This window comes from Peromyscus eremicus, chromosome 16_21 (genome assembly GCF_949786415.1).
Source record: "Peromyscus eremicus chromosome 16_21, PerEre_H2_v1, whole genome shotgun sequence".
NCBI classification, from domain to species: Eukaryota; Metazoa; Chordata; class Mammalia; order Rodentia; family Cricetidae; genus Peromyscus; species Peromyscus eremicus.
In genome coordinates this window covers 21490028-21506197 of record NC_081432.1, presented here as the reverse complement: position 1 = coordinate 21506197, position 16170 = coordinate 21490028, and the positions used below count along the sequence as shown (strand labels likewise).

Sequence of the window (16170 nt, the reverse complement as noted above, 5' to 3'; positions counted from 1 at the left end):
TGTTCTAATAAGCACTGAGGGGTTACTGAAGCAGACATTTACAAACACATTTACTCATATTTACAAGAACTGACACACATGATTTTTAAAAATATGTATGTGAGGCTAGAACAGATTGTCCATGTAAGACTAAGTCAGAAATTTGGCCAGAAGGCCCCCCTTCTATACTCATGATCACGGTTGTTCATCATTGTTAAACCCAACGATGTTAGTGCATTGTTGGTGCACAGGTTTTCTAGGTCAGCACTGAGAATCGGGGTTCTCTGGTTTCACAACAGAAAATTATTTTGGCTTACTTATGTAGCAAATGGGGACCTTATTGGAAGAGGGTGGTTCAAATTGAAAAGTTTAGGATAGGCAGAAACCAGAACTACTCTAGTAGGAAGTGATGGGTATGCCGAGCCTAGGAACAAGGGATGATTAGGAGACTGACTTGACAGTCACAACCAGATGGCACCACTGGCTTAGAGGAAGGGGTAATATTTCTACCAAAGTGCCCCAGAATGTTGTCACCACAAGGAAGTATTGACTCCAAGTGGATGGCTGGAAATTTCCCTTACACTGATTTTGTTGTTTCTTTAACAATTTTTTCTATCATACTATTATAGACTTTTAGCCCTTTGTATTAATCTTCAGGAAGAAGTACATGTCCAAGCAAATGAAAATCAACCAAGGTCTAGTGTGTATATATTTGGATACTGTTGTCATTGGTGTGTGTGTGTGTGTGTGTGTGTGTGTGTGTGTGTGTGTGTGTGTTCTTATGTGGAGCTAGTGCATCAAAGCCACGTGGGGGTTGATTTTAAAACTCTAGTACCACATCCTTTAAATCTCTCAGTTAACATATTGAAATACCTTTGCATAAATAAAGTGGACTTTTTGACAGCTCTTTACTGGTCATTCTGTTATTTCCATTTCCCTTGTCCCACAAATTGAGGATTGTTGCTACTACACTTTTTCTATGAGTCCAACATTATATTATTTATGATACTTGGCATTCATTGAGAGAAGCTTCAATTTCTTTATAAAAAGAATGCTATAATTTCATAATTTTGGGCTGTCCTGCTAGGGGAATAGAGTTTAGTTCAACACTAAATTTTCTGTACCCAGAAGTGTTTACACAGGAGTTAAATGACCATCTGCCAGAGGAAGATATGCATGAAAATGAAACAGTGACCTTTCTCCCCCATGGAGAGCTAGGATCCTTGGTGCTGTGATGAAATGTTATAATTAGCTGTGGGGATTATAGATCCTCAGTGAGTGTGGTACAGTGGGGATCTCACCAAACATCCAGATGTAGCTCATGCTCGTGAAAAAGGGTAGAACAGGCAAAGACCTGCACAGGAAATTCTTGATGACAGAATGAATTATGGATGACACACAGCACTTCCATTTCAGTTGTCTGAGATGGCTGAGAGGATGGCTATAACGAGACTTCAGGTGAAACAATATCAGAATGTTAAGTCATGGCATTCTCTACTATTACTTTAAAGATAAACACTCTCTGCCATATTATAGCATAGTGACTATCAAACACAAAGTTAGTCTGTAGAACAGTACACTTATTTAGGGGTCACAGAGAAAATTTATGATTTCCAAATACCATTGTATAGCTATTTCTATTTCTTGACATGGGTGAGGCAGTCCTTGGTTTGGAAGGGGCAGAACCAGCACAGGTATAGGCTTCTGGAAGAAAAGGTTCCATGACAGGAATTTCTCATGATGGACCAGTGGTTAAGTAGTGAAGGTTGCCACATTTACTGTCACCTATTAGGACAGATACAATATCCAGCTAATGACAAGTATGATAAGAGCACAGCAGTTGGTGCATAGAACTTGAGCTGGGAGCTAGGGTGAAAAGCCTATCAGTAGGATCATTGAGATCAGGAATTGACTGGCCAGGCTTTGATGTCAGCACTGAGGTGTTTGTAGAATACACGGATCTTCTAGATCATATGGCATCGTAAGATCAGAGAAGCCTATAGGGCTTCAAATGTGACCTACATCATAGATATTAGAGGGTCTGCTAAGAAGTGGAGAGGCCAGACAGAGGGATATGGATAGAAAACTTCAGTCAGCTCTCAGTGACATGCCAACATGTCCCTGCCTGAAGGTGTTTTGGAAGATTATTGGATAGAATTTTTGTAATTATTTTAATGATATAATTAATCCCTTTTTGGTATAGAAGAGTATTTTATCATAGCCTTTTCTCTTTAATGGATATGTGATCCTACCCAATATCTTAGGTTTTTTTTTTGTTGTTGTTGTTTATTTTAGGTAACATAGACTCTGCTTTTCTTAGCTCTGTTATTTCAGTACAAAAGTGTCTGTGAATAGCACACATGCACACCTGGTTCAAAGGCTGCATCCTTTGGTCTGAGTGAGCTGTGTCTGCCTTGTTCATTTTTCCTGTGTGGACAGTAGAGTATACAGCAATGAGATAAGAGGTCACAATCGTGGTAACTAAAGTGAGCCAACCAGCTGCTGTGTGGCTCACTGGGGACTTTTTCCTTCCTTTCAACCCGCTTTAATGCATCCTTCTGACTTTAGGTAGGGCTTACACACTATTCTGCCCCATCACTAAGTGAGTTCCATCTGGCTCCATGGCTTGATTTTTGTACTTTTCTTGGGTTAGGGATTTCATTAAATTTCTTTGAGCACCTAAGGCTTAAATTTATAACATTGTTGAGAGCTTGAAAGTTCTTTTGCTTCTCCCAGTAGCTGAGAGACAAAATGATGGGGATTCATACATGCTCAGAGATATTAGATATTATAATAGAATTGGATATTAGACCTTCTCTGTACAGTGTCTCATTTAATTGCCCTAGCAACCTATTGAGTTAGGTACCCTCATGTTTTTCATAGGTAACAAAACAGAATCAGGGAACTTAATATCTTTCCCGTATTCAGAAGAAATACCTGGAGTTCCTAGTTTTCCTTAGAGAAGAGAAAATTTCTATGGGAATGTGTCATATAATGAAACTTTACTCTGATTTGTGAAACACAGTCAAAGTTAGATAAACAAGGATGTCAGATGTCAAAATACCTCAGACGACTTTTACAAGATATTTTATGTGCATGCTGTTTTCTCTGACAAGCAGGGAGTCACATTTATACTGTGCTTGTTTTCCTGAATAGGCACACGGAACTAATTATTATTGGAAGAAATCTGGCTTTCATTCACACATTGATGTGATTTTGGAAAACATATTCCCAGTCATTCAAATTCAAATTGTAAAAAGATTTTAGTTTTACCACCAAACCTTTCTTCTTTGTCATAGAATATTACCATGAATTAACCATGTTTGACAAACTCATGCAAAAACCTAATAGTTTTAGAAACACTTTTGATTACATAGAAAGTTGAGTTGACATAGGACAGTAGGGATGATGTTCATATATAATTCCCATCTGCTGTCTATTGATCTGTCTATTGATCTGTCTATCATCTATCTATCTATCTATCTATCTATCTATCTATCTATCTATCTATCTATCATCTATCTACCTACCTATTCAGTGAACAAATGAAGATAAAAATGATCTCATAACCTTTATCTCAGTAGACACACTAAATATAAATCAACTTCCAGTTGTTTAGTATAGTCATTGAAGAATCTTGTAAAAGTTAACTCTACTAATATAAACATAAGGCATTTTGAGATAATGATCCTTGTTATGCATCCATATAATTGTTTGTTTAATAGCATGAAGGCCCGCAAATGTCCAGAAAAGAATATCCACTGCTGTAAATATTATTTTTAAAGGTGTGTTACATTTGTTTGTGCTACAGAATATTATTTTAACTGTGTAAAGGTGTGTTACTTTTGTTTATGCTTCATTTGTCTAATGATGTAAAGATGTGTGTTTAATTATGAAAAGATGTGTTTCAGGCAAGGTGAAACAAATGCAATACATCTTTTCATAATTAAATATATTAGAATGACCAATAGTTAGGCAGAGAGAGGGATAGGAAGGGCTGCCAGGCAGTGGTAGAGAACTTGCCTACTAATCACCAGACCCTGCCTTTGGCCCTCAGCACCAGGAAAAAAAGGAAGAAGGAAGAGAATGTCTACATAGCATCAATTTTCTGTAAATTGAAGCTTCAGATTAATTAGCGCCCTTCTAATTTATCTAGAAAATTCTACAAAATGTACACATTTTTAACTTTAATCAGTGCTCAAATTTGCAAAAGTTTTGCTATCAGTGAATGAGGTTTGGGAGGTGGGATAGGGGCATAGAAACCATTGCCCTTTTCAAACAATTCACGAATGCACTAATTATGTGTCAGATATGAAAGCTGAGGTATTGTGACCTTCAAGCCAACAAAAGGTCCTTTCAAGTAAGCCATTTTCATGTACGTTAATAAATTGAACAACGCCTCTCCACAGCTAAATAATGTATGTCTGCTATTTTGTCATATGTAAGAGCAAACCAGGAGGTGTTTCACCATTCCCAGATGTCAGAAAAAGCAAGACATATATCCATTCAAATTTCAATTCATAGTCTTAAAAGTGTGGCCCAAAGATTCTTGCTGCTTATTTGCCGTTCCTACAATCCTTTACTCTGAATTCATTTTGTATTTTATCACAAGAGCTACAAAGTGTTAGCATATATGTGTGTGTGTGTCTATGTGTGTATGTATGTATACATATATATACACACATACACACATATATATATATATATATATATATATATATATATATATATATATACATATGTGGACAATCTGTAAAATCTCTAAGAAATCATTTTTTGAGGTGGTAAAAAGTGTTTCCTTGCATTGACGGAGACAGTGAATTTTTTTTATAGATCAAAAAGTACTCTATCATCCAGTTGAGATGGCTTAGAGTAAAGGCATCAAACCTGGAGCTCTGAGAGCTGTCCCCACATTCCCATGGTGGAAGGGGAGAACCACCTGCCATAAGCTGCCCTCTTTCTTCCACATGTACACCATGGTCCTTGCTCTCCTGCATGCATGTGCACCCCTCCCCTCTTCACTGAAGTTTTAGAAAAGAAAAATAATGCTTTTCTTTAGAAACTCCCATGATGTTAGCAAGAAGAATTTTAGATAAACTGGGGTTCAAAGGAAGGGAAACTAATTCCACACCCTTTCTCAAAGCTGTATAATGAGATAAGGAATCTGTAAAATTCCAAGATTAGGTAATGGCTATTATGGTAATTATTTAAAAGAACACCCATTTCAGTGGAAGAGTGCATAAGTTTCAAAAGCAGTGGTACAAAATAGATTTGGGTGTCACTAATACTTGAATTAAATTGGCTGCCAGAATGTCAGATAGTGTTCATTAAGATACAGTAGAAAATCAAGAGCAGGAAATAATATTTAATTATCTAATGTTTGTCCAGCTTGGGATCGCAGCATATTTGATGTTGAATAAAACATGAATAAGATACAGCTATGCTTAATGCAACTTAAGTGTGCATAATAGACCTCTGGGAAATAATAAAACAATTACAATCTTAAAATAAACCACAATCAAAGGAGATTCCAAGAACCTATTAGCATGCAATCCATAGATAAACTTTACCCAGTCCCCTAAGAATGTCTTATTATGGGTTAGATGTTGATAACAAGAGACTATGTAAGGCTTACTGATTTATTCACCAGCATTTCCTCTTTATGTTGACTCCCTGAGGCTCTCTTTTGTTATTTATTTCAATAGTTTCTCTGAACGATTTTATGAAGGAGATATCAGTGGTATTTATAAAACTGTTGCTTGACATTGCATTTTCGGTAAATGTGTGCATGCTCTTCTTTGTCCACGGCAGCAAACATTTCTGTTTTTCCTCAGTGATCTGAACTAATTGCCATTGTTTTGAATTTATTATAGGTGGCAAACCTTGCCTGTTCCATGTCAACAAATGAAGATGGGATTAAAATCGTCAGAATTGCTGCAAATCACCTGGAAACCCTGTGTCCACAGGTAGAGTAACTAAGTCAATGTCTTCTATACAGTTATGCTTGATTCTTCATACCTAATTGAGATATATTAGAATATTTGTTATAAACAGGGAGTAGCAAGTTGTTCTCAGATCAGGGCCTATTCTTAACCTAGGAAGTAGCTCCTGTAGCTAATTGAGATGATCCTGTGAGATTTGACACAAGTTTGCATTAAACATCTTCCAGCTGTCTAAGCACCATTGAAAATGGGCACATTCAATCCGGATAATTAACCTTAAGACCTGACTCATGCTGCTAAATCCCTTTCACCTCTACTTAAGAAACAAAGGAAAGCAGGCTTATTTTGTAGATTTCTAAGGGAAAAATAGTTCTGTACTATAAATCTTAAGATATTATAAGATGAATGGGTATTTTTAGTGAAAGGCATTTATTTTACAGATGAGAAAATTTGATATTAGACAAATTAAGTTTTATAGATGCTTATTTTAAATCAGTAGTTCTTTCTGTCAGTAAAACAAAATGCTGATAAACCTTTAATAGACGTTCCAGAAAACCTCTCTGCAAGGTTTTACTGTTACAAACCATGTAAAGTGTTTATTTCGATAAGGGTTGTTGCTTTAGAAATTTAGATGGTAGTTCTTGGTGGTGGCGGTGACATGTAATTTCAACACTCCCATGTGTGAGGTTCAGAAGTGTGAGGTTACCATGCCTGAGCTATAGAGAAAGACAGTGTCCAAATACAATCCAACCAATACCAACCCAACCAAGAAACCAAAGAAGATATGGCTAGTTCAAACTATTTACTGTTCAGTAGTTTCTTAACGTCCAATGAACAACATAATTTTATGGAATTATTTTAGATCACTAGTTTCCTTGAAGTCATGGATCAGAATCAATAGTAAGGCAAATATTAATTATTAAGCACACTTTAAAAACAGAAAAAGGTGTGCATATGCACTTCTATTAAGATCACAAATAGTGAAAGGGAAACTTGTTAAATGCTTGATTTGTCTTATTGACAATTTCATTTCTAATACTATTGAGAGAAGAGTCAAGGTGTCTGTTTCTTTGGAATTAATCAAGTAATTAATCAAGTAATTAATCAAGTAACAAAAAGAAGGCGTGACTAGCCAGCCAGCAGCAGTGGTCTTCCAACTGATAATCAGTTTTCTATAGGAGCCATTGTGGAGAACCATTTTGCAGCAAGGTCTCTAAAGTTGTTGAATCCATTGAATGAACATCAGCTGTTTACAGGGTTCTCATGTCTGACTGGTGGCCAGCACTTGATTCTTTGGCTTTATGGAATCTCTTTTCAGTATAAAGACTGTTAAGTATGTTATTGGATCTAACTGTCTATTTCTTGATTATTGGGGAGAATGTGCTTTCCCCCACAGGTCTGAGTAGTTAGCATTCTAATTTTGTAACTTGCCTATATCCTTTGCTCACTTTTAAGGGGGAAAAGACTTAAAATTAATATTCTTAGGTATTTTCTTTGAATGTAATGTATTAAGATCATAACCACACCCTAATCAATTTCTACTCCAACTCCTCTTGGACTCCTACTATATCCTCTTCCCAACTACATTATTGTTTCCTCCCCCTCTTCTTTCTCTTCCTTTCCTCTTGAGTTTTGTGAGTAGTGCATGTGTGTGGATGGGTGTAACTTCATCCTATGAACCATGAACAACCTACTATGAACTATCACCAAAGAAAATTGACTTTTCCTCTCTCTGTAGCCATCACCTGCTAAAAGCTCCTCAGTCAGGAGTGGGGCTTGGTGAACCTACCTCATACATGCTGGGGTATTGACTGAGTCAATCTTATGAAGGGCTTATGAAGGCAACCACAGCTTCAGGGAGTTTATGAGTGTCCTAGTTCTGCAGTGTCCAGAAGTCATGGCTTTTCCACATTCCTTTCCAACTGATTAGAGTCTTCTAATCACTTTTTCTGCAATGTCCCCTGAGTCACTGGGAGGGCATGTCCCAGTTATTACCAAGCACAGTCACTTATGCTCCTCAGTTTGACACATTGTGAGTCTCTGTATTAAGCACCACCCATTACATTAAGAAATTTCTCTGGTGAGAGGTGAAGGATGTAAGGATTTACAGTAATAAAGGTATAAGTATATATTTAGAGGGTTGACTTTGATACTATATCACTTTCCTTGCTATTTTGCTCAATTAGAGTATATATATTGTACATGGTGTTGTATCTCTTAAGAATATTTTCAGATAAGTGTGTATTGTACTTTGACCCTGTTACCCCAGGGCTTTCTATGACTTCCTTTATTTCCTTTCCAAGTCCTATTGGTCTCCTTAATTTCCCTAGACAGTTTCACATCTACTTTCCTATATTATATGCATACATGATTTTATGTCTCAACAGAGAATTTACAGTTCCCAAATGAAAAAAAAAAAACAACACATGTAATGTTTGTCCTTCTGAGTCTGAATTAACTCACTTAGTGTGATATTATCCAGTTGCATCCATTTTATGCAAATAACATAGTTTTATTCTTCTTTATTGCTCAGTAAAATTCTATTGTGTTTTTGTATGCATACATATATGCACACACGTCTACATATGCCTGTATTTATATATAAATAAAATGGTTGTTTTCATTTTCTCCCATTTCATAAAATTTTCAGGAATAACTCACAAATGTCATAAAAGTCACGTGATAATTTTCAAATAAAATGTTAAAACACTTGAAATTTATTTTGTAGTATAATTAGGTTATTGAATCTTTCTCTCAACCAGCATATTTTATATACATAGTATATAAATATATATATAATATATATGTTTATATATACACACATCCCCTTAATCACATTTATATATCCTTTATGGATCCTTTGAATTTGTATTATTTATTTTAAAATTCCACAATTAAAAACAATCTTTAATATGCTGATGGCCTCCAAAATTTATTAGGCCAATCAAACCTTTCCTTAAAGAGTAGATTTACATATTTGAATTTTTATAGGTCTCTGTATTTTGTAACCTAGAAAGTATACAATGTTTAAGATACCCAAAATGGGATTCCACATTCCTCCATGCCTTCTTCATCTGTTTTTTCTTGGTTCAGTTGATGATACAGCCACTTGTTTACTTCAGTGAGAAGTTTGTGTACTTGGGGAAGGATTTACTCTTTCAGCAAATACTCATTGAATGACTACTATGTGGAAAGCCCTGCCTGTATATTTGGAGAGAAAATGTCTAATAATTTATTCTCTGAACTCAGTGGAAAGGCAGTATCTAAGGCTGTTCAATCAATATTTATTCAGCATATAAGGGGATGGTAGGTTTCTAACATGGCAGAAAGACATTCCATGTTGATAAAGAGTAGAGAGCCTTTTGTTAACATGTTGTGAAAGTTTGCTTAATATCAGGCATCTTATTGGTTGATAAGATAAAGATGCCATTAGTTTTGGTTATATCTGATTAATATAAATATACTAATTAAATGCTGATTAGAGTAGATATGTTAATTACTGATGAGACATTGGCTAATTATCAGCCGTTACATATTCTTTACCTCATTTATGTCAATGAGTCATTAGTAATTTGAGTAAAATTCTGGATTTATCTGAGGCAGGGTCACATTGTGTAGGGCTGCCAGGACTGGAGTTTGCTTTGTAAACCTTCTGGCCCCAAAGTTGTAGTGATCCTCCTGATTCTGCCTCCCAAATGATGGGGATTACAGATATGTGGCACCATGCCCAGCCTAGATTAGTTAGCTTGTAAGAGGATAAAGGAAATGTATTAGCTGAAACCAATCTTTTCCAAAATCTTAATGTTATAGAATATGAATTAAAATTAATTATGAAATACAATAGGTATAAATATTGAATCATCGGTACCAGTTACTGTAAATCTAATTGAACAGAGATGGAATGGAATAGACAGATGTTGGAAAAAAGTCCAGGAATGGAGTTGTGTGAGAATTCTGAGCACTGGTGAGAAAACAAGAGTCTTATGACCTCAGTTTCTTTAAAACACTGAACTGTTCTCTGAATGCATTTTCATGATCTTCCCAGGTGTAGCAGATAGGAGGAAAGGAGTGAGTTAATTTCAGCTATTGTTACTCATATGCCTATATGAAAAGGCATGTTTTTGCCAAATGTGGCTTGTCCTTGTGACTGGATGCCTTACGCATGTGATTATACCCTCAGAGTATAAATTGTCTGATGCTCTGAATAAAGTTTGCTATTACATGAGACTTTAATCTGCCTCTCCTAGGTTCATGCCACCAACTAGAGTGGTAAACATACAGGAACAAAAAAAATCCCAACTCTCAGAAATACTAGATAGTAGTTGTTTCAAAGTAAATCAACAGCTTAGGAGGCTTTAAAAAAAAACTAATATGATTTTACATGTTTTAATCAAAGAACAAGTTCTAAAAGAATACCCAAGCTTCTCTGAATTTCAAATTGATTTTTAGAATATTTTATGTTTTTATGCATATTTGTATTTTAACAGCATATGTATCTGTACATCACACACATGCTTGAGACCAAAGGAAAGTATTGGAGACCCTGGAACTAGAGTTACAGATGGCTGTGAGCTACCACATGGGAGCTTAGAATAGAACCTTGGTCCTCTAGAAAAGCAGCAATTTCTCTTAACTACTGAACCATTTCTGAAGTTCCTGAAGTTGACTTTTAAAACTAGATATTATATGCTTTGCTTATACTATGCATCCTGGAATTTGGAATTAGTATGCCTGAAGTATAATCCATTTTTTGTGTAGTTTTATAGCTTTGTACTTTGACAATATCTATGAGAATACAAAAGTTACATAGCATTTTGACATTAACACAGCTACTGGATATTCATGAATACACACACACACACATATATATATACATACATATACATGTTTACAAAATGTATGAGTACATTTTAACACAAAATCTTGCATATTGAATAATCCTAGACCCAAACTAAATGTCTATCATCACTGAATTAAGAAGTAAGTCAGCTTACCTGGAGGTTAGTTGCTTGTTTACTTGTTTGGAGATCTTCCATTCAAAAGACAGAACTATTTAAAAAAATAGGTAAGTTGATTCTGTAGTGAGTGGGGATTAACCCTAAGTGGGAAGAGCTGACAGTGTGACACTTTGTTCCTATTTGCTAAGTCTGGTTGAATTCATTTTGGACTCAACATATTAAATCCTTCTCTTTCCCATGGTGCTTAAACTACTATAACTAAAATGTTTTGTTACAGGTGACTTGCTTTAGAGGAGGATTGTCGCTTGCAGCATGTTCAGCAGACAGCGTCTGAAATAGTGACATGTCTTGAAACTGAGTTCTATGTAAATCTCATGAAAGCACCAGAAAAATATTCAGCCAAGAAAACATAAGCATTAGAGACACATGTTCACTGTCATCAAGTCTTCAAGGGGCTCTAAAGTGAAAGACTGTTTCTGACAGGCCCCGAGGGGCACAGCTGCAGCCTATGAGAATGTAGAGGGAGACACATTTCAACTCAACTTAGAGACAAGACTGGTAACAGGGTCATTCTGACTTAAGTGTAACTAAAGACGGAGGTCTTGATGTCATAGAAGTCATAGACATTTGGCTAAGGTAGATGACTACTTGACCATGTGACCATGCAGAATGCACAAGCCTAGAGGATTTCCAATACTCTGTTTCTGAGATCCCATGAAGGAGCAGCCTTTCATATAGAGGGAGGAAATATGATTTGGATGATAGGAATGCTGAGGTACTACATGTTTGAACAATTATACCTGAACTAGTCGAAGCATAAAAGGGCAAAGTATCTTTAGGTTTCAACTGTTTTGTTTTTGAAAAATTCATTATTAGTTTCTAAAATTATTTATGTGTGTTTCAGGAGGGGGTCGTGCATATGGGTGTTGTGCTTAAGGAGGCCAAGATAGAGTGTCAGATCTGTAGAACTGGAGTAATAAGAGATAGTGACCCACCTGACTCTAGAAGAGTGGTAGGTACTCTTAACCACTGAGCCATCTCTCCATACCCCAATAATTTTATTTTTAACAATAACTTGGAGGAATATATATATACATACATATATATATACATATATATATGTATATATATATATTCCCCATTACACACACACACACACACACACACACACACACACATATATATATATATATATATATATTCCCCATTCCCCTTCATTCTGTGGTGGTTATGAAAACTCCATTTTCTTTTTTTTTTAAGAATTTTTTTCATTCATTTTACACACCAATCAATGATCCCCTTCTTCTCTATTCCCACTCCCCCAGCCTCCCCCTCCCAACTCATCCCCCACTCCCCCCAACAAGAAGTCAAGGCCTCCCATGGGAAAGCATATCCAGTAGAGACAAGTCCAAGCCCTTCCCCTTGCCTCAAGGCTACTGGAGGTGTCCCATTAGAGGTAGTGGGCTCCAAAAAGTCCGCTCATGCACCAGGGATGGATTCTGATCCTACCACCAGGGGACCCCAAGGAGATCAAGCTACACAGTTCTCTTGCCATGCCGAGGGCCTAGTCCAGTCCCATGCAGGCTCCATAGCCATTGATCCACTTTCATGTGTCTTATTAGGACTTCTATCACTTTGATTAGAAAATGAAGTTTTCTGGTACAGTTCGGTTTGGTCATCTCTACAGGTTTCCCCTAATTTGGTTTGGTCATCTCTGCAGGTTTTCCCACCAAGATCCTCATGCACTTGCTCATAGAATCCCTCCTCTCTCTCTTTGACTGGACTCTTGGAGCTCTGCTGGTGTTTGGCTGTGGATCTCTGCATCTGCTTCCATTAGTCATTGGAGAAAAGCTCTGTGATGACAGTTAGGGTATTCACCAGTTTGATCACTGGGGCAAGCCAATTCAATTCAGGCACTCTCTCCACTATTTCTAGTAGTCCAAGCTGGGGTCATCCTGGGGGATTCCTGACAACTTCCCTAGCACTGGGTTTCTCTCTATCCCCATGATATCTCCCTCTCTCCTGGTATCACTTTCATTGGTTTCCCACCCCATCTCTATTCCAACTTGACCATCCCATTCCTGTATGTTCTCATCCCCCATCCCCTACCCTCCATTGCCCACTCCTCATCGCCAGTTTACTCATGGAGATCTCATCAATTTCCCCTTCCCATGTGTCCCTCGTTGGGTCTTCCTTGTTTCCTAGCTTCTCTGGAATTGTGGGTTTTAGTCTGGCTATCCTTTGCTTTATATCTAGTATCCACTTATGAGTGGCTACATACCATGTTTGTCCTTCTGAGTCTGGGTTACCTCATTCAGGATGATATTTTCTAGTTCCATCCATTTGCCTGCAAATTTCATGTTGTCATTTTTTTTTCTCTGTTGAGTAGTTCTCCATTGTGTATACGTACCACATTCTCTTAATCCATTCTTCAGTTGAGGAGCATCTAGGTTGTTTCCAGGTTTGGCTATTAAAATAATGCTGTTATAAACATAGCTGAGCATATGTCCCTGTGGTATGATTGAACATTCCTTGGGTATATGCCCAAGAGTGGTATAGCTGCATCTTGAGGAAGTTTGATTCTCAGTTTTCTGAGGAACTGCCATACTGATTTCCAAAGTGACTGTACAAGTTTGTACTCCCACCAACAGTGGAGGAGTGTTCCCCTTGTTCCATATCCTCTCCAACATAAGCTATCTGCAGTGCTTTTGATCTTAGCCATTCTGACAGGTGTCAGATGGTATCTCAGAGTTGTTTTGATTTGTATCTCCCTGATGACTAAGGATGCTGAGCAATTCCTTAAATGTCTTTTGGCCATTTGATATTCTTCCTTTGATAATTTGCTGTTTAGCTCTGTAGTCCATTTTTTTAATTGGAATGTTCATTATTTTGATGTCTAGTTTCTTGAGTTTTTTATATATTTTGGAGATTAGCCCTCTGTCAGATGTGGGGTTGGTGAAAATCTTTTCCCATTCTGTAGACTGTCGTTTTATCTTATTTACTGTGTCCTTTGCCTTACAGAAGCTTCTCAGTTTCAGGAGGTCCCATTTATTAATTGTTGCTCTCAGTGTCTGTGCTACTGGTGTTATACTTAGGAAGTGGTCTCCTGTGCCAAAACACTCCATTTTTCTAATCAAAGTGATAGAAATCCCAATAAGACACATCATCTGCTGACATGCCCATCATGAGAAGTGATTGGAGTTACCTACCTTTAGTAGACAGGATAGTTTCATTGAAAAAGGAGCTAATTTTGATTAGGTTGTGATGTGTGGATATGTATATATATTTTTTTCTGTATATATACATATATATATATGTGTGTGTGACACACACACACACACACACACACACATACACACACACACACATATTAGCACAAAGCTGAAAGAGAGAGGTCAACATTCTAAAATATTCCATTACTGGGACTAATGTTTAAAATCAGGAGTCAAATAAGGATAAACATGGAACCAGGGTCTTAAGACTAATCAATTGCAGAAGTAGGTAGCAAAAAATATTGCTTCTCAAAAAACCTGCAACATCCAGAATTGAAAAGGACATTTTACATGCAGTTTATTGATTTCTGATCATGAGTCTGTGAAAGCATTTTCACTGTCCATAGTGAAATTATGAAGGTATAATTTCTGATAAAGTAAAATGCATTCAGCATCTTGATTATGAATTTGTGTGTTATTTACTTTTTTCTTTTTCATCAAACACACTTTATCGATAAAGATAGTAAAAAATAATCCTTCATATTTATAATTCACTGTGTGCAAAAGAAAAATTCCAACTCTGTGTAAGTTCCTCCTCCCTCTCCTATTTTTTTTAAATGAAATATATTTAGGTTTAAAAAGCCATATAAGTGAGCTATCAATTTAGGTGACTCAATTATATTACGTTAGTAACATACCAATTGCATTATTTTATCCCTTTAAATTTGTTTTGACGTTTATTGTGAGATGAAATGAATTTTATATACTACATACTGGCTTGTCCATGTCTAGATTGGTATTTTGGATTTCCAGTTTAAAGGAAAGACAGAAAAACAATGAATTTTTTAAGACATGGTGAACTATTGCCTCTTATCAATATATTTAAATAAAAGCCAAGCACATTGAACCTTACCAAAGACATCTGAGAAAGAATTTTCATTTTTGGGAGCTAGAGGTATAGCATGTAGGTGTTATTAAGAGTTATCTCTGTGAATGAGATTCTTTAATTTAAAAAAAATAATGAAAAACTAGGATATGTTCCTTATGGAGAATAGACTCAATCAGGCAGCTGCTCACAAGTGCTTAAATTTTGCAAATCTAATCATGTTTTATAATCTTGTTCTAATTTCAATCATACCTAGCACAACATTGTTGTTTCTCCATCTGTCCTTCTGATGGAATTGTACCCAATGACTCATCATACCTACAGATCTTCAGGAGGCTCCTACTATCTTTTGGTGATATGGTTCGACATAAGAGACAATGTTTTACAAGTAGCTTTTGGGGGAATATAAAACCACTTTGCAAAAAGCTTCAGGTGGTGTTAAGTAGGGAAGAAAGTTGTTTATTTTATGTGTAGAATCTTGGAATAAAAATGCTGTGTTTTTGAGAGTAAGTGTGCAGTGAAGGTTGTAGATTTACACATGGAAAATATAAGATCTGTGAGGGTACGGACTTTGGCTGGCTGATGAGTCTTGATACTAATGACAGTTAAATAGTAGGTAACTAAAGTATATGTTGCTTTTATTTGTTTGTTTGTTTATATATGAAGGAGGGAGGTAAACTTTCTAGAATAAATTCTCTCTTTTCACCATGTGAGTTCCAGAGATTGAATTGAGATTGCCAGATTAGGCTGCAAGGGGGCTCTACCTGGAGAAGGCTATGTGACAAGCCTCAAGTGGTGGATGCAGAGTGTGTGTATATTGCATATTGATCATGCTTCAGTGCAGTTTTGTTGTGTCATTACTGTTGTACTACATAGGCTTGAGAAATATATGCTGAAATGTACCAGTGTTTCCCATTCCCCTTCATTCTCTGGGGGCTAAAAAAAACTGTATTTTCTAATCAAGTGATAGAAGTCCCAAGATGACACATTGTCCACTGACATGCCAGCCATGGGGAAGTGACTGGTGTTATCTTCCTCTGAGTGGAGGGGATAGCTTAATTGCAAGAAGAGCTAATTCTGCTTGGGTTGTGATGTGTGATTCTATATAGCATATGCTTCAGTAAGGGCATTAGACTAATAAAATGGGAACAAAATTTGTTGGTTTTTTTTTTGTTTGTTTGTTTGATGATGAT

At 36.5% G+C, this 16170-nt stretch overlaps 1 protein-coding gene across 5 annotated transcripts in view; it reads left to right on the top strand.

Annotated features, from left to right (window-relative positions):
- Positions 1–16170, top strand: part of Ctnna3 (catenin alpha 3) — a 1349586-nt gene that overhangs the window by 818999 nt on the left and 514417 nt on the right. For all 5 annotated transcript variants that reach the window (XR_009383445.1, XM_059281472.1, XM_059281473.1 and 2 more), the window contains exon 9: positions 5853–5945. Coding sequence is in view for 4 of the 5 variants with exons in the window: in XM_059281472.1 (XP_059137455.1) it covers positions 5853–5945 (93 nt within the window). In the remaining variant the exon portion in view is untranslated. The remainder of the gene's footprint in view (positions 1–5852; positions 5946–16170) is intronic.